Source organism: Ranitomeya imitator, chromosome 8 (genome assembly GCF_032444005.1).
Source record: "Ranitomeya imitator isolate aRanImi1 chromosome 8, aRanImi1.pri, whole genome shotgun sequence".
In the NCBI taxonomy this organism is placed as follows: Eukaryota; Metazoa; Chordata; class Amphibia; order Anura; family Dendrobatidae; genus Ranitomeya; species Ranitomeya imitator.
The window spans coordinates 72,693,963-72,714,571 of NC_091289.1; the positions used below are offsets into that span (position 1 = coordinate 72,693,963).

At 40.6% G+C, this 20,609-nt stretch overlaps 1 protein-coding gene across 1 annotated transcript in view; it reads left to right on the forward strand.

Annotated features, from left to right (window-relative positions):
- Positions 1 to 19,139, forward strand: part of IFT56 (intraflagellar transport 56) — a 143,347-nt gene extending 124,208 nt beyond the window's left edge. The window contains exons 17-18 of the mRNA XM_069737071.1: positions 13,664 to 13,797; positions 15,501 to 19,139. Coding sequence (XP_069593172.1) covers positions 13,664 to 13,797; positions 15,501 to 15,612 — 246 coding nt within the window. The 3' untranslated portion in view covers positions 15,613 to 19,139. The remainder of the gene's footprint in view (positions 1 to 13,663; positions 13,798 to 15,500) is intronic.
- The last annotated feature ends 1,470 nt before the right edge of the window (positions 19,140 to 20,609 follow it).

The following is a 20,609-nucleotide window of genomic DNA, read 5'->3' on the forward strand; positions in this document are numbered from 1 at the left end:
GGTCCGTATAGGATTTCTGAGGTTCTTAATCCTGTGTCTTTTCGTCTGACCCTTCCAGATTCTTTTTCCATACATAACGTATTCCATAGGTCATTGTTGCGGAGATACGTGGCACCTATGGTTCCATCTGTTGAGCCTCCTGCCCCGGTTTTGGTGGAGGGGGAGTTGGAGTATATTGTGGAGAAGATTTTGGATTCTCGTGTTTCAAGACGGAAACTCCAGTATCTGGTTAAATGGAAGGGTTATGCGCAGGAAGATAATTCCTGGGTTTTTGCTTCTGATGTCCATGCTCCCGATCTTGTTCGTGCCTTTCATGTGGCTCATCCTGGTCGGCCTGGGGGCTCTGGTGAGGGTTCGGTGACCCCTCCTCAAGGGGGGGTACTGTTGTGAATTCTGTGGCAGAGCTCCCTCCTGTGGTCACAAGTGGTACTTCGGCTGATTCTCTCTGTGAGCTTCCGTTGGTGGAGGAAAGTGGTACTGCGGCTTCTGAGTTTCCTCCCTCAGGTGATCTGGTGAGGTCGTTAGGTGCTTCTCTACTTAACTCCACCTAATGCTTTGATCCTGGCTTCCTGTCAGTGTTCCAGTGTTGGACTTGTTTTTCCCTGGATCATTCCTGTGGCCTGCTGCTCTGCATAGCTAAGTTCTTTTTTGCTATTTGTTTGCTATTTTTTCTGTCCAACTTGTCTAATTTGTTGCTGGAAGCTCTGGGACGCAAAGGGTGTACCTCCGTGCCGTTAGTTCGGTACGGAGGGTCTTTTTGCCCCCTTTGTGTGGTTTTCTTTAGGGTTTTGTGTAGACCGCAAAGTTACCTTTCCTATCCTCGCTCTGTTAAGAAAGTCGGGCCTCACTTTGCTGAATCTATTTCATCTCTACGTTTGTCTTTTCATCTTAACTCACAGTCATTATATGTGGGGGGCTGCCTTTTCCTTTGGGGTATTTCTCTGAGGCAAGGTAGGCTTATTTTCTATCTTCAGGCTAGTTAGTTTCTCAGGCTGTGCCGAGTTGCATAGGCAGAGTTAGGCGCAATCCACGGCTGCCTCTAGTGTTGTTTGGAGAGGATTAGGGATTGCGGTCTGCAGAGTTCCCACGTCTCAGAGCTCGTTCTATGATTTTGGGTTATTGTCAGATCACTGTATGTGCTCTGACCGCTATGTCTATTGTGGAACTGAATTGCCTTTCATAACAGCCTCCCGTCTTCTTAAGTTCTGGGTGTACACCTCTTCCTTTTTTTATACAGTGGGGCAAAAAAGTATTTAGTCAGTCAGCAATAGTGCAAGTTCCACCACTTAAAAAGATGAGAGGCGTCTGTAATTTACATAATTGGTAGACCTCAACTATGGGAGACAAACTGAGAAAAAAAAATCCAGAAAATCACATTGTCTGTTTTTTTAACATTTTATTTGCATATTATGGTGGAAAATAAGTATTTGGTCAGAAACAAAATTTCATCTCAATACTTTGTAATATATCCTTTGTTGGCAATGACAGAGGTCAAACGTTTTCTGTAAGTCTTCACAAGGTTGCCACACACTGTTGTTGGTATGTTGGCCCATTCCTCCATGCAGATCTCCTCTAGAGCAGTGATGTTTTGGGCTTTTCGCTTGGCAACACGGACTTTCAACTCCCTCCAAAGGTTTTCTATAGGTTTGAGATCTGGAGACTGGCTAGGCCACTCAAGGAACTTGAAATGCTTCTTACGAAGCCACTCCTTCGTTGCCCTGGTGGTGTGCTTTGGATCATTGTCATGTTGAAAGACCCAGCCACGTTTCATCTTCAATGCCCTTGCTGATGGAAGGAGGTTTGCACTCAAAATCTCACGATACAAGGCCCCATTCATTCTTTCATGTACCCGGATCAGTCGTCCTGGCCCCTTTGCAGAGAAACAGCCCCAAAGCATGATGTTTCCACCACCATGCTTTACAATAGGTATGGTGTTTGATGGATGCAACTCAGTATTCTTTTTCCTCCAAACACGACAAGTTGTGTTTCTACCAAACAGTTCCAGTTTGGTTTCATCAGACCATAGGACATTCTCCCGAAACTCCTCTGGATCATCCAAATGCTCTCTAGCAAACTTCAGACGGGCCCGGACATGTGCTGGCTTAAGCAGTGGGACACGTCTGGCACTGCAGGATCTGAGTCCATGGTGGCGTAGTGTGTTACTTATGGTAGACCTTGTTACATTGGTCCCAGCTCTCTGCAGTTCATTCACTTGGTCCCCCCGCGTGGTTCTGGGATTTTTGCTCACCGTTCTTGTGATCATTCTGACCCCACGGGGTGGGATTTTGCGTGGAGCCCCAGATCGAGGGAGATTATCAGTGGTCTTGTATGTCTTCCATTTTCTAATTATTGCTCCCACTGTTGATTTCTTCACTCCAAGCTGGTTGGTTATTGCAGATTCAGTCTTCCCAGCCTGGTGCAGGGCTACAATTTTGTTCCTGGTGTCCTTTGACAGCTCTTTGGTCTTCACCATAGTGGAGTTTGGAGTCAGACTGTTTGATGGTGTGCACAGGTGTCTTTTTATACTGATAACAAGTTTAAACAGGTGCCATTACTACAGGTAATGAGTGGGGGAAAGAGGAGACTCTTAAAGAAGAAGTTACAGGTCTGTAGGAGCCAGAAATCTTGATTGTTTGTTTCTGACCAAATACTTATTTTCCACCATAATATGCAAATAAATTGTTAAAAAAAACAGACAATGTGATTTTCTGGATTTTTTTTTCTCAGTTTGTCTCCCATAGTTGAGGTCTACCTATGATGTAAATTACAGACGCCTCTCATCTTTTTAAGTGGTGGACCTTGCACTATTGCTGACTGACTAAATACTTTTTTGCCCCACTGTATAGTCCACTCGTGGCGAATAGTTATCAGTAGTATTGTTGTATATAAATTATTATGTTAACCTTGGTGATCTTGTGCTCTGTAAACCAACTGATGCATGGGAGAGGTGCAGCCCTTATGTATATGTAGGTTTCCTGTTCCTGAAGGGCGGATCCCCTCTCTCTGTGGTGCTGTCATGGACTCCGAAAAACACTGATAACAGGTGAGTAACTAAGACTTTTACACTGACACACACTTAGGCCTTGATACTGGCATGTCTGCACATGGGGCAAGCCCAGAGGCCTTTGGTAGACATTCAGTCCCCCTTCCACTAATGTGTACTCAACAACCTTGTCACTGGGGGAAGCGATAGGCGTATAGATGGAGCCCTCCTTTTGTCAACCATCTAGTTGCTACAGTCAATAGTAACCTCAGCACTTAGTGGATTAAGCAGTCAGGATCGGTGCTAGCACCTACAGCAGGCATTACAGCTGTCATATACTTCTGCCAGTTCAGCTCTTTGTTAAATATGCTTATTTCGCACATTTATTTAATTAGGACTTTACCAGGTGCGTTACTCTTAAAGAAAAAATGTCATGATATTTTCATAAAAAATGTAGTGGTTTATTGAATTGTCCACAGAAAAACCACATTGCAGCAAAACATAAAAATAGATGAAATAGTTACTAACAGGTTGTCCATTTGTAAATATCAGCGCTTGTTACTCATCTTTCCCAAAGTTCTGAATGGTAAAAGCCGTCTGTCTGTGGGAAGTCTGAAGTCATCATGGCTACCAGCTGTTCCTTCCTTGTGTGTCTTGTCTGATGTCCATGGAGAATGATGGTGAAGGCAGGAGGTGACAGCCCCTATGGGACAATGCCCCACCCTCCTAGGCGACATTATTTATATGTCCCACAGATCACGTGTTCCCTTTATATGGTGTTAACTTATACTCTGAGCTATATATATATATATAAATAGCTTTTGTAACGTCAGCAAGAAGCAATGTGCTCAGTACAGAATTGAGAATAAGAATAATTCAATTAATAATTAATATTTAACAATTACCCCTTTTGAGGGTGACAGACATTGATTGGAACCCTCAAAGTAAACATATTACATTTTCTTCTTTTCTTCTTCTTTAACAAAATAATTTAATGTTCATAATAATAATATAAATAATAATACTGTTATACGTACTCAATAATATAATGATATGTAAATTCATGTTATGGTAAGCCGTGACTAATATTCATATAAAATATATAATTATACTTCCCTATATATTTGAAGCATCTCAGGTCTAATCATCACCTGATGGCATCTGGTCTTCATCTTGATGTCTTCTTCTTGGTTCTTTTAAAACAATCTTTATTATAATTCTTTTGTAATAGATGATAGCATGTAGATTTTGTAGACTGTGTGTCATGTGTCAATCAAAGTCCATAAATTCAAATGTTGATAAGAAAACAAAGTTCATAGATGAAATGTAGCTTTAATATCTGTGCAGTGTCACCTTTAAAGACCTGGACTTACATTGGCTCGCCTTGGAAATCATCTGGAATCCTTCATTGGTCTTGGAACAGGTGTGACGTCTTTGGTCAGCACAGCAAGGGTTACATTGACTCTTCCTTGCTAAACATAGCACCATAACCAGTCTTTAGTGCACAGGACACATGTCAGGGTTGTAGCGTCCTGACAATTACCTGATTGTTCACCAGCTTTCATGGAAGTCTTATAGGTGATAGGAAACCACTGGAACATGATAAAACATAATAACACAGTTCATCTTGGCATCATAGGATCATCGTCCTCTCCAATTGAGGTTGTCAGTTTAGATACTGTACTCATAGTTGTCAGTGATGGATGCTGTAGTTGTGAGTGGTGACATGAATTGTATTTGTCACAGTCTATTATTATTCAGAAATCATAGCATTGTTACCTTGTGGAACTTCTGGATAACGGCTTTTTGAATTGAATTTAGAAATATGAAAAGTCTTTATTAACGTAACTTCAGTATCTTGATTAAAGTTTTCATTCCCTATTCTATACCAAATCTGGTAATTTTCCTCACTTATAATATCACAGGGTACCATAGCAATCAATAATATAAATATAATTATTATCAAAATATTAATATGGAATTCATATTTGGAAAAATAAAATTATAATTAATGATAATACATTATTAACCATATTCTTCATGTGATAGGACATTTTTATGTCATAGGTGTAATTTCTTTTTGAACCCATAGATGTCAGTGTGTCTTTTTATGTAACAAGTATTTCCATCTTTATTACTAAAACTTTATTAATAAACTATATTTATTTGACCAATAATATGTAAGTATATATAGCCATGAACCAAAATAAGAATATATATATATGAATAAATGAATGAATGAGTGAAAGAATTTAAACATTTCTTATATAATGAAACCATATGATCACTATATTCAATAAAGCAATATTTTTGTAAAGAGCTGCGGAATATGTTGGCGCTATATAAATAAAAATTATTATTATTATTTTTGTAGACATTACTTTATTAAATATTGATTTTTTTCTTCTTGAGATAAAAAATAAAAATGAAAAATCTAATATATAAAGCTGAATGTGTGTGTGTGTATGTGTGTGTGTGTGTGTGTGTATGTCCAGGATTGGCATCTGCACCGTCGCAGCTACAGCCACAAAATTTTGCACAGTCACACGTCTGGACCCCGAGAGTGTCATAGGCTATGTTGTGAGGTGAAATTTTAACCCCGCGCTTTCCAATTCACCAAACAATTTTGCTCCTATCTACATAATGCGAAAAAATGAAAGGAAAAGTGTAGGAGGCAAATTGACAGCTGCCAGATGTGAACAAGGGGGACTTAAAGAATGAGAGCGATGGCGCCAAAGAGTATATACCGTACAGTTGCTAAGGTGGGGCCCCGACATGGGATACTCACCACACACGGGGATATAAACACACACACAAAATGCGCCACACACTACCACATGCTTGAACACATTACCCTCAGCACACATTTCACCACAAATACACCAACCTCGCCACATAAAAGTCGAAACACAAAAGTCGCCACTCAAAACTCGCCACGCGCAGAACTCGCCACATGCAAAAACTAGGCTCTTGCAAAACTCGCCACAAGTGCAAAACTCACCTCATGAAAAACTCGCCACACGCAAAACTTGCACACGCGGAAAAATTGCCACATGCACAAAAGTTGCAACACATGCAAAAGTTGCCTCACACAAAACTTTCACATACTCAAAAGGCACCACACATAAAACTCGCCACGCGCAAAACTCGCCATGCGCAAAACTTGCTGCACACAACTTGCTACACTAACCTGTCACATGCAACTCGACACACAAAAAGTTGCTACACGCATGTCGCCACACAAAACTCATCTCACAAAAGTCGCTACATGCATGTTGCCACACGCAACTCAACACACACAACTTGACAAACGAAACTCGCCCTAAAACACACACAAGTCTGGTATTATCCTTCAAAAATAAAAATCTGATTAATAAGCAGACAAACTACAACAAATGTACCATATAGGAAATACGGCAGCTGTCAGTCACATGACCTGTCTGTGTATGTGTGATCTAATATATACTGCCAGGGGAGGGCTTCCTGTTGGCTGGGGATTTATCAGGCTGCCAATTTAGCTTACAAATACTGAGGTAAAAATACTGAGCAAATAATGTGTGAACGAGATCTAATACAGGAGGAGAGGACACACAGGTATATACTATATACAGGGGAGATGACACACAGATATATACTATATACAGGAGAGATGACACACAGGTATATACTATATAGAGGAGGAGATGACATACAGGTACATATATATACAGGAGGAGACAGGGCCGTATTTAGAGTTTCTGCTGCCCTAGGCACTTTTAGTGCTGCCTCCCACTTTGGTGAGTAAGACACTATTGGCAGTCGCCTTTTGCAGCAGATCGGCAGTTTTTCTGCATCTGCCGCGTACCGGATCACTTACGGCAACACTGCGTTCAACCTCATTCATTCCCTATGGGATTTGCGGCACTTGCCATGATCTGGCAAATGTGGTACCATACCTCCCAACTTTTGAAAAAGGGAAGGAGTTATGAAGTTTGGGGCGCACGTAGTGCGTCGCGGCAAATTTTAGGCCACACCTCTGACCACACCCATTTCACAACTAGTCACACCCATATCCACGTCCCAACCACAGCCATTTAGCACTGCTGATCACACTGTTTTATATACAATATTTATAAACAAAAAAAATATGGCCACACAGTGCTCCATACTGTATAATGGCCACACATGATGCTCAATACTGTATAATGGCCACACATGATGCTCAATACTGTATAATGGCCATTGGCCACACATGATGCTCCATCCTGTATAACGGCCACACATGATGCTCCATCCTGTATAACGGCCACACATGATGCTCCATCCTGTATAACGGCCACACATGATGCTCCATCCTGTATAACGGCCACACATGATGCTCCATCCTGTATAACGGCCACACATGATGCTCAATACTGTATTATGGCAACACACACAGTTCTCCATACTGTATAATGACCCCCCCTGTATGCATGGCTCATATTCCCCACCCCCCTGTATGAATGGCTCATATTCCACCCCCCCTGTATGCATGGCTCATATTCCACCCCCCCCCCTGTATGCATGGCTCATATTCCACCCCCCCCCTGTATGCATGGCTCATATTCCACCCCCCCCTGTATGCATGGCTCATATTCCACCCCCCCTGTATGCATGGCTCATATTCCACCCCCCCTGTATGCATGGCTCATATTCCACCCCCCCTCTGTATGCATGGCTCATATTCCACCCCCTCCCCCCTATGCATGGCTCATATTCCCCCCTTCCCCCCTATGCATGGCTCATATTCCACTCCCCCCCGTATGCATGGCTCACATTCCACCCCCCCTGTATGCATGGCTCACATTCCACACACCCCCCCTGTATGCATGGCTCATATTCCACCCCCCCCTGTATGCATGGCTCATATTCCACCCCCCCCTGTATGCATGGCTCATATTCCTCCCCCCCCCCCCCTCTGTATGCATGGCTCATATTCCTCCCCCCCCCCCCGTGTGCATGGCTCATATTCCTCCCCCCCCACACCTGTATGCATGGCTCATATTCCTCCACCCCCCATCTTGAATGGCGCGGCTTACCGTCCTCCTTCTTCCCCCCTCCCCTGTCCCCCCATCCCTCATACTCACCTGCTCCTCACCGCGCGGCCGCGACGTCTCTCTGGCTGTCCCGACTCCCGGCGCGCTGCACCTTCTTCCTGCGTGAGCGGTCAGGTGATACCGCTCTGCTCATTAAGGTCATGAATATGCGCATATTCATGACCTTAATTAGCGGTACCACATGACCGCTCATTAAGGACGAGCTCCAGACGCCGAGACCAGGCATCGCTGGAGCAGCAGGGTGAGTATTGTCTTCAAGGAGGGCGGGTGGGAGGCGGTAGGGTGGGCGGCCAGTTGGGGCGGGGGGGGCGGGGTCGTTCGGGAGGTGACCCAGCTTTAAAAAAACAAAAACCTTGCTCAGGTACCGCCCCCTGCATTGTCCCTGCCCTAGGCACGTGCCCTCACGTGCCTAGTGGCAAATACGGCCCTGGGAGGAGATGACATACAGGTATATACTATATACAGGAGGAGATGACACACAGGTATATACTATATACAGGAGCAGATGACCTACAGGCATATACTATATACAGGAGGAGATGACATACAGGTATATGCTATATATAGAAGATGACATGCAGGTATATACTATATACAGGAGGAGATGACACACAGATATATACTATATACAGGGGAGATGACACACAGGTATATACTATATACAGGAGGAGATGACATACAGGTATATACTATATATAGAAGGAGATGACATTCAGGTATATACTATATATAGGGGAGATGACACACAGCAGGTATATACTATATACAGGGGAGATGACATACAGGTATATACTATATACAGGAGATGACATACAGATGTATACTATATATAAGGGAGATGACAAACATGTATATACTGAGGTGATGAGGTGAAAATGAGAGGTGTGAGGTGAAAATGAAAAGGTGTGAGTGCAAAATGAGAGGAGTGAGGAAAAATAGTGGAGTGATCAGAAAATGACAGATGTGAGGTTGAAATGACAAGTGTTATGGGGGAATGAGAGGTGTGAGGGGGAAAATGAAAGATGTGATTGGGAAAATGAGAGGCGTGAAGGGAAAATAAGACAAGTGAGGTGCTATAACTAACCACAGATATTTACTATGCCCAGGCAACGCCGGGCTCTTCAGCTAGTTAAGAATAAAAATGAAGTAAGAAAAAATGAAAAATAAAAATGAGAATAAAAATGAAAATAAGGCCTTTATATGTTGATGACAAATGCTGAGGTTATGTCTCAGTAACACATTTCCTTAATATATTCATCATTTAAATGTTGTCATAATCTTGGATTACCAAAATATTGAAATTATGCAGCTTTGCATATAATGCCCTTCATTAGAGAAAAAATTACTTTCATAATACTTAATGTTATTATACCCAAGAGTACCTTATTAATATTTCTTCTTTATTAAAATGTGTGAAGAGGTATTGATGAAATGTGATGATGTAATCAGGATCAAAAACACATTTCCCCCTTAATATAAAAAAATATATTATGAAAAAATTAATTTGTAAAAACAAAAATTAAAAAAAATTAATTTTGTAACTGTCATATCAGCTTGTGCCATATATTTGTTTGAAGATATGTACCCATCTATGTAACCATTAAAAAAACTTGGAATATCATAAAATTATCATTTGGTAAAATGTTGTTCTAAATGTAGATTTTCTTGATTAAACCATATTGATGTGTGATTGCACTTATTCACTATTAACTAAATCAAGAAATAATAATTACTAAAGAAATATAGAAATATATGTTGAGTAGATAATATTTAAATATATCTTAATATTCTAATAATTTAACTGAATCACATTATTTCCCATAAACACAAGTTTGTTTGTTTTTTCTTTTTTCCAACATACCATAAATCATGAGGCCTCTTTCATACTGTGCATACATTCCACATTCCACGTTATAGTCACTCTTATGTTAAGTTCACTCTTAGCAGCTGCTCATACACTCATCTGTCATCTGTCACTCAGACTGTGACACACATAGATGTTGAAATTACATACATCACATACAAAGAATAAGAATACATGTATATTAACCCAAAATATTGTATCCTAATTATCAATGTGCATTGTAAACTATTAAATTTAATATTTCTTTGAATATTCCCCAAATACGAACACTATGTTCTAACCTATAGATAGGACTCATAAGAACTTGAGCATTTGTTCTACAGCTATATTTGGTACAAGGCCTGCAACTGAATCCATTTGACTTGCAAAGGTTGAGGAGCTTCTAAAGCTCTAAATTGAAACAGGGGTGTTACATGTCATGCCATGCCATGCAGTGGAGAAAAAATATTATTATTACCATGCAAAGGAAAATAAGTTTTAGATTGTTAAAGAAAAAAAACTTACAGTACACAAATTTTAGATTGTTAGTTATGTATTATTTCTTTTAAGTGTTAAATATATATATAATCATGCAGTTATTATAACTTCCTGTGTAAATAAAGACATAAATCCATGTAAGAGGTTTTTTTTGTTCAATTCCTGCTTTAAAACGAAAATTCTACGGAAAAATAAACGATGAAGGTTAATTTCATATTTATTTAAAACCAAAATTATTTAAATATCTTATACATATGTATAAATTTTATATATATTTAATATATTTCTAAATATTATTACTGAATTAAATTTTAATTATTTTTCACTATACATATAAAAATACAGTTAATATAATCTCTACTTATACAAATATGCTACAGTATTTACTGTATACTATATAAATATATATAACTGCAGAATTATATTGTATAAAATAATTACATATTAATAAATAATACATTGTATAACTCATTTACACATCATATAATATAATTACATTTTTAGCAAATTCCTAAACCAAAATTTATCTCTGTCGATAATTTGTTGAAAACCTCTATTCAAAATTGCCATCTTTAGACTTATGAGTTATGATAATGGAGTATTCAGCTCACTTCTTATGCTCAACTGTTTCTGTCTGTCAATTTCTGCCATCTTTACAGACAGATCTGGCCCATCAGCTTTTAACCCTTTCAGAGCAGCTTCAGTGGAGGACTCTTGAATCATTTGATAAGGCTTATAACAAATATGTAATTTTCTTTGTACTTCATAGATTTGATTTTGGGTCTATTTTGGATTTGGAAATTTTGATTTTGGCTTCTGATAAGATTTAATTATGTTCATTTTAGTATAATTTGATTTCCTTTCAAAATTTTCATGTTTTCTAGAAAAAATCAAGGGATTGCGCACATTCAAATAAAGAATCTTTTTGTGACGCAATAAGACGAGATGCAGGATTTAGGAATCCAAATTTGTTTACAAAACAATTTATCATTGATTGTTTATTGAAATTTGTAATGACAGTTTTGTACAACCTTTCAAATATGGACATGAATGTAAAAGTGCATTCTTTCCGGCCAATCTTCAATTTTAGAAGAATATCAATATCTGGATAATTTTCTTTTAATCCACAGAATATCAAAATTTTTAATCTTTCTACATCAGTCATTTCTTCATGGAACTCATCATTCTGCATTTTTAATGAGAACCTTCTGGAAAAAGTTACTGGAAGCCACATTTTAAACAACTGATTTTTCTCATTAGTCAAATCAAACTTATCAGCAAAACTCGCAAATATCTCTGAATTTCTGCACACATGGATTTTGTCATCATATGCAGGAATGATTTTGCATAATTTTAACGAGATTTTTCTAGATTTAGTTTGGAGGAGTTGTTGGGACTCCGAGTCATCTTGTATTTTTAGTGGCCCATGTACATTTGTTTCTTGTACATCATCTTTGTCAGTTGTCATGTCTCCTACGTTTCCTCCATCTTGTTTTTCATCATGAGACACAAGATCACCTTGAGTGGCCATTACAGACACGTGTGTCACATCTTGTTCACTCTTTACATTACGGTCAATCTTGGGAACATCATTAGTATCATCTGATACTATTTTTACACGGTCATTTTTGGATTTTTCTGACATAAACTTGTGAAATACGTTAACCATATGTAATATATTTTTAATTTGCTCTTTTTCTTTTTTTGTAAATTAACTTAGGAAATCTAAAGATAGATTCTATCTTGCATTCTGCAAATAAAGAAAGCCAAAATATTTCTAAGCTAGATTTGTACAAACTTACAAATTCCATCTGACTTGATTTAGCATACGAATTAATTAAATCCATTTTTCTTACCTTGAAATATTTCAGCTTGTAGTTCCTTTGTTAAACATAGCTGGGCTCTGGTCATTAGCACGTCTGTTTTCAGCATGTCTGTCTTCAGCACGTCTGGCACTTATAGTACTTCTACTACTTGTCAATCCAACTGGCACCTGTTAGTCTCTGTGTTAAGTTTCCTTACTCATAGATTCTGTGAGATCTTTGTGACTTAAAGTTTTGTAGTGGAATTCCTGAAAACTTGCACAACATCTAACGAAGCTCTTCTGTCTTCCCCCGTGTGCAAGGTGAAGGAAATTCACGCAAAAATAGCACAAAAAATCAAAACTGGCTAGCTTGGCCAATGTTAAATATGCTTATTTCGCACATTTATTTAATTAGTACTTTACCAGGTACGTTACTCTTAAAGAAAAAAATGTCATGATATTTTCATAAAAAATGTAGAGGTTTATTGAATTGTCCATAGAAAAACCACATTGCAGCAAAACATAAAAATAGATGAAATAGTTACTAACAGGTTGTCCATTTGTAAATATCAGCGTTTGTTACTCATCTTTCCCAAAGTTCTAAATGGTAAAAACCGTCTGCCTGTGTGAAGTCTGAAGTCATCATGGCTACCAGCTGTTCCTTCCTTGTGTGTCTTGTCTGATGTCCATGGAGAATGATGGTGAAGGCAGGAGGTGACAGCCCCCACGTGACAAGCCCCCACCCTCCTAAGAGATGTTATTTATATGTCCCACAGATCACGTGTTCCCTTTATATGGTGTTGACTTATACTCTGAGCTATATATATATATATATATATATATATATATATATATAGCTTTTGTAACGTCAGCAAGAAGCAATGTGCTCAGTACAGAATTGAGAATAAGAATAATTCAATTAATAATTAATATTTAACACTCTTCTACCTGCACAACTCAACTGCTGCAATAATGTGTCATTTCACGTGGGCCCTCTTACCTCTTGGCCCCTGTGCGACTGCACGGGTTGCACCAGTGGTGTGTCCGCTCCTGCATATTAGTTCCTGTGTCTCCTAACGGATCTGTACAGTAGTTACAGAAGCTTTTCCATAGTGACAGGTTGTGAATTTGCTTTTTGATTGTCTTGTTTATCCATCCAGACAAATAGGTCATTGTCAGTTCTGTGTAATACTCATAAGGACACAGTGCTGATACCAGTCTGCGGCTGTATTTTATAAGTAAGAGAACAGAGGGCAGCCTCATACTGATGATTTTCTAATTAGCACTCATTATTAAGCATGCTTATAAGAGCCCTAATGCCTTTTTAAAGGTTTGTTGGATCCTGCCATGCCTACCTTACTGCAGACAGGTGACAGGCCCTCTTTAAGTCTTTCATGTTTAGTTTAAGTCTACTAAGCTTGTGTTTTGTTTTTCTTTTATCTCTACATATTCGTTTATAGATGGGTCAGTTTTACTATGCTGCCAAGGCATTTGATGTGTTAGAAAGACTTGATCCAAGTCCTGAATACTGGGAAGGAAAGCGTGGAGCCTGTGTTGGAATCTTCCAAATGATTTTGGCAGGACGTGAACCCAAGTAAGTGTGCTATGGGTGTTGGAACTTACAAGTGTCAATGACCCAGGTTTAATCCAGCCACCAGGGCGATTGGGCAGCTACATGTCCTGCGCTCAGTTGTCAGACGCTGCTTAGCACCCCGGAGACAAGACAGATGCAGAATTTACTGCAGAATGGCCGCTATCTGTAATATAGTCATGTAATTGACCACGTGATCCCGGCACACGGAGGAAGCCGCTATGTCTAACTACACCCAGCACAGCACCAGATAACATGGGCACAAGTCACTCTAAGGCTGTGTGCCCACGTTGCGTTTTTTATGCGTTTTCACCGCTTTTTTTGCTGCAGCGGAAATGCTTAAAAAACGCTTAAAAACGCTTAAAACAGGATTCCCGTGCAATCCTATGGGATTCCACAGTCGCTGTGCCCATGCTGCGGATTTTCCCACTGCGGAATTCACAGCATGTTCATTATTTCTGCAGGATCGCGGCGATTCCACCGCCATAGGATTCCATTGAAACGCTCACTTTACGCATGTGGCTATGCCCACCATGCATAAAGTGAACGCTTCATGTGCGGATGGTACACGGGTCTGGAGGAGAGGAGACTCTCCTTCAGGCCATGGGTACAATATTCCTGTAAAAAAAGAAAAAGAATTAAAAAATATGGATATACTTACCTTCTGATGGCCCCTGTATTCCTCCTGGCTCTCAGTGGTGCACGTGGCGGCTTCCGTTCCCAGGGATGCATTACGCGAATCACCTGGGATGACGTCGCGGTTATGTGACCGTGACATCACAAAGGTCCTTCGCGCAAATCATCCCTGGGAATGGAACGTACCGGTAGCGCTGCTGAGGAGAACGGGGGGCGTCGGAAGGTGAGAATAACCATATTTTTTATTTTTTTTAACACTCGTATCTTTTACTATTTATGCTGCATAGGCAGCATAAATAGTAAAAAGTTGGTCACACTTGTCAAGCACTATGCAAGTGTGACCAACCTGTCAATCACTTTTCCAAGCGTTGTTTCAAATCGCTCGTAAAAGCGCAAGCATTCTGCAAGCTAAAAACGCTTGTGTTTTGTGGGAAAAGGCATTCGAATTCCCCATGCGTTTACACGTGGCAGGGAGTTGCGGAAATGCTGCGGACATTTCTGCAACGTGGCACATAGCCTAAGAAATCTCCCTCTTTGTGTTTTATTTTCCATCATTTTCAATTTTTTTTCATGCTCTAGACTCTAAAGCAGTGTTTCTGAACTCTAGTCCTCAATGCCCCCTGGACAATCCCTTTAAAAATAATGGGGAAAGTGGTGTTCAAATTTTGGCATGAAATGCAACATATTTAAGATTTCTTCATAAAAGTTGCATATTTTATAACATTGGGAAATATACCAATAACATGTATAAAAAGTCACAATTTGCGCAACATTTTGCATCAAATATAGTACATGGCTTTTTCCACCATACATGGTTTATCTTAATATCTGTATCCAAATTGTAACATCCAAAAAGATGACCAAATCTCTACAATAAAATGTAACTTTTATTAATCACTCATTAAAATATTAACTTATGATGTGTTCCCCCATATTTATCAATGTATTACCAAAAATAAATAAATAAGGCTAAACCTATTTGGCAAATGACGCCACAATGCCATTAGTTAGAGTGCTAATAAGGATTCCACCTGTTTATATCTAATATAGTGATTATTTTCCTAATACAGAGAAACGCTGAGAGAAGTGCTTCATTTGCTGAGGAGTACTGGCAGTACACAAGTTGAATACATCATCCGGATTATGAAGAAGTGGGGCAAAGAAAATCGCGTGCCAGTCTGACTGAATGCCCTTTAAATGTACCCAAACCTTAGATGTAGTAAAATGTTATGTCAGGTTACTAAGCCGGTCCCATCTCATCCTTTCATGGCTGGTGTGGAAGTATCTCCATCCAGGCTCCGACCACTGGAGCTACCACTCTGGGGTTTTCTCCTCATCTGTTGGCTCTCAATAATTTATGTTCATTGTCTGCATTGTCGATCGTGGATTCTGCCATTTCCCGCACTAAGTATGTGGCACTTTGCTGTCTGTAAATGTAAACATTTTGTTAAAAAGGTAAGAAATTGAAACTCCCAAGTGGGCAGCTAATCCAATTCCTCTTCTGCATCATTCTTGTTGCCGGCTCACATCGTTACTTCCTTTTTGTAATGTAAGCAACATCAAAGAAATGAGCCGAGACACATATTGGTATAAATGTAATGTGTATGTTCTCACTGTGGCCATTAGCAGACAGAACCTAGGTTATCAGGCTTTTTGCTTGTTTTGTTTTTATCCTAGGTCCTTTCTTAGGGCTCGCTCACATATGCGTATAGCTCGGCCGAGTGCTCTCCGATCTGTTATCGTACTAATGTATGGGGCAGTGCTGATCATTGTTTTTTTCTCATGCTGATTAACCATGCCGCGAGTGGCTCCACAAATTGGATCACGCGCACCCATTCAAGGCTATGATTCTGTGTAAAACCTTGGACTGCACTCGTCATACAAGTGCAGTTCAATTTTCCTGGAGAAGATGAAGAAGTTAAGTTCTTATGTGAGAGATTCAGATCACAGTAAACTAGCCCTCGGCTCAAACTCTGATCACAGGTTGAGCGGAGTGTCATTACCATAATGGATCCAATACTCTCCGAAGAGAGAATGGTCGCTTGTGTGAGCATGCCCTTAATGTAAGTCTATGAGAGAATCGTTCTGAGTCTCATACACTTACACTTTCAATCTACAGTTAAAAACCTGTGGGAGCCGTCTGGGAAAGACGGCAATCACATGATCCAGAAGAGGACCAAAGTCCTCCTACAGACATGAATAGGGGCTATGGGAACAGCAGAGGTCATTCCACTCGTGCAAAGAGTGCCCACTGAAGAAAAGTAATGCTCACAAGTTACTCAGTAAAGCACATGTTCATCTCTCAACCGGTTTACCATAAATTGACGTAGATAAACGCTGAGCTCATCAGTATGACCCGCACGAATACCAGTGTTTGTCTATGGGGATGACGTGGCTGAGTGAATGATTTTATACACTTTGTTACAATAGCTATGCCTGTAAAGCCCCAGCTAAGTCATTAGGAGAGATGTTCATGTACTTGTCACTATATAGTACAGATATGCGCAGATTTTAAAAGCGCAGTAACATGCCCTTTATTTGCGGTTTTGAGCCAAAGCCAAACTCTGATCCTACGGGAGGGAAAGGCTAAGTTCTCAGGCTTTGCTGTGGATTTGCGCAACAAATAACGCACCACAGACCAGCAGCAATGTGCAGTACAATCCAAGTAACACAGGAATCTTCTCACTGATTCACGTAAGGTTAGTTGCATGTTGGTGGCCGAATCCACAATGGTAATTTTCCACCTTACGCGTCTCATTCCTTGTAATGTGAAATATTGAGTCATTTATTTCAAAGCTGTCCAGTTCATAGACAGTGCAAGCTTAGCCTCAGATTAGTCTTTGATACATTTGCCACATTTGATCTGGTTCATGCTGTTTGATAAATCTGTTTCATTTATTGACTAGCTAATGCAAGTTTCCACCACGTATTATTTGGCTTACTTTGTGTTATAAATGTGCACCAGAATTTTGTGGTTTTTGGCGCAATTTGTGGCATGATGAGCCATGCCCATTTCCCAGTAAATCACACCCCTAGAGCAGGGCCACACTCTCTAGCCGGACAAATTGTAAAAATTGTGTAAAACATCTCATAAATATGCTACAAGCCATTAGAGATGGGGGTACCTGAAATAATGCCAGAATTCTGCATTTAGCTTGATAAATATGTACCAATGTTCTTTTAAAAGGAAGCTGTCATTCAAAACTGACCTATTGTCTAAATCAAGTTTTTGCATTACATGTTTTTTTTTTTTTTTTACTTTTTTTTTGTCAACCTCCCCTGCACCCATTAAAAACCATTATTTTTTTTTACGCAATTTTTACGCTTACCAGTCAGGCTTTATTAAACTCGTAATTCCTTCCTTTCATTATAAAAAAAAATTGCAGAATGCAGCAGTGACACTCCGAAATCAGACAGCGCAACAAAACAAATTGCATGCCATTTGGGCTACCAGTATGACATCCGACTTTTATGGATACATTGCAATTTTGTATCATAGGAAACCGTAAATGGTCCTGTAAATGTTTAATAGCTGCTGAGTAAAAAAAACAGACCGCATACGGACAGCGCGGACAACAAGCGAGAAAACAATTGTTCCACTCTCCTGGATGAGAAGGGACTGATTTATGTGCAAGTGTGAACGAACCCTAAGTTAAGGTACCGTCACACTGGACGATATCGCTAGCGATCCGTGACGTTGCAGCGTCCTGGCTAGCGATATCGTCCAGTGTGACAGGCAGCAGCGATCAGGCCCCTGCTGTGATATCGCTGGTCGGGGAAGAAAGGCCAGCACTTTGTTTCGTCGCTGGCTCTCCCGCTGACATCGCTGAATTGGCGTGTGTGACGCCGATTCAGCGATGTCTTCGCTGGTAACCAGGGTAAACATCGGGTTACTAAGCGCAGGTTACCATCGTTAAAGTAAAAAAAAAAAAAACACTACATACTTACCTACCGCTGTTTGTCCCCGGCGCTGTGCTTCTCTGCTCTGGCTGTGAGCGCCGGGCAGCCGGAAAGCAGAGCGGTGACGTCACCGCTTTGCTTTCCTGCCGCTGTGCTTACACAGGGCAGAGAAGCAGAGCGCCGGGGACAGACAGCGGTAGGTAAGTATGTAGTGGTTGTTTTTTTTTACTTTAACTATGGTAACCAGGGTAAACATCGGGTTACTAAGCGCGGCCCTGCGCTTAGTAACCCGATGTTTACCCTGGTTACCGGCATCGTTGGTCGCTGGAGAGCTGTCTGTGTGACAGCTCTCCAGCGACCAAACAGCGACGCTGCAGCGATCCGGATCGTTGTCGGTATCGCTGCAGCGTCGCTTAGTGTGACGGTACCTTTAGAGTCTATAAAAGCCCCAGGGACCAATGTGAAAATTGCTAAATTTCTACAACATCTTTCTGTATTATCTAATTAGATGGTGGTATGTAAGGGATACAGAAATCATTGTCAAAAATTGTTAAGAACAACAATTCACACAAAAACCTGATTTAAACAATAGACCATTTTTTGTTGATCACTCCCCTTTAAGTTGTCAATGTTTTATGTGTGAACTGTAAAATGTTGCTCAATGGTGGTCACCGGTTTTCCATTGAACTTGTCATTATTTTTCCAATTACATGCTTACTTTTCAGTTTGTACAGTGTACAGTGTAGCTGCTGATAAATATGCTTTTGATACCAATAAGTTATCTATAAATATTAAAATTTGACTTTCAAGGTGTTGGTGTATGAGTCTTGAACAGAATGTAATAATAACATAATGTTATTATGGTCACTTCATCTTTATTTTAACAGATATGACATGGACAGGATTTTATAGCACTTACTATTGTATAAGTGCTACAAGTTCTTCTCCTGTGGTACTTGTTAGTGCAACTTTCCTCACAGACCTCACAGTTACCCTGTCCATCTAGTAGATGCAGATGGAGCAGCATGTCCATACAATGGCTGCTGAAGGTGGAGCTTGTCCATACAACGGCTGCCGATAGAGGAGCATGTGACCTGTTCATACTATGGCTACTGATGAAGGAGCATGTCCATACAATTGCTGATGATGGAGGAGCATGTGACCTGTCTAAACAATGGCTGATGATGGAGGAACATGTGACCTGTCCATACAATGGCTGCTGGTGGAGGAGCATGTCCATACAATGGCTGCTGATAGGGGAACATGTGACCTGTTCATACAATGGCTGCTGATGGAGGAGCATGTGACCTGTCCATGCAATGGCTGCTGATGGAGGAGCATGTCCATACAATGGCTGCTGATGGAGGAGCATGTGACCTGTCCATGCAATGGTTGCTGATGGAGGAGCATGTCCATACAATGGCTGCTGATGGAGGAGCATGTGACCTGTCCATACAATGGCTGCTGATGGAGGAACTTGTCCATACAATGGCTGCTGATGGAGGATCATGTGACCTGTCCAAACAATGGCTGCTGATGGAGGAGCATGTGACCTGTCCATACAATGGCTGCTGAAGGAGGAGCATACAAACCGCGTGCAGACACTGAGTATTTGGTCAGTGTGAAAAATATGTGAGATATAATTTCATGTCAATCATTTGTATCCTATCTGGCATGGGATTATAAAACCGGCTTCAGCGTGCAGCTATATGAAAACACTTATCACAGCAGAGGGTCACGCTGCAAAAGGCTAAAGGGTGTTAGTGAAGAATTTCACACCTTGAGCCAGCAAAGCTCAGAACAAAAGGCTTGCTTGTCATGTGGGTACCATGTGGTCTAACTTCTTTGTTACGACAGCTATAATTCCATAAGGAGAATATGAACTTATCATGCATCCTGGCCACACACTGGTTACATTTTTGAGATCTCAGGAACAGATCGTAACGTCTTCCAGGGTCTTGATCCGTTCTAGCACCACAGGTTGGGGAGATACATAGAATGGCTAGCAGGAACCAGATAGCAAAGATGTGTTTAGTCTCAACGTGTAACGGCGACCGGACAAATTTGCCTCCCTAGGACTGTCTATTAAGGAGTTAGGCCCATTTTGGGTTTGGGAGTTTTTAGCTGCTTGAGGCAAGGGGAGGGGATTTAGGTTCAGGCCAGAAGGGATTGACCCAAAGGGGATAAAGGCTAGTGTAAGGCCATGTGGTCCCTCTCTCTGTTATGCATGTGGTCCACTTCAAAAGGGTGTCATGCCGAGTAACGTTCTGTGAAGGACC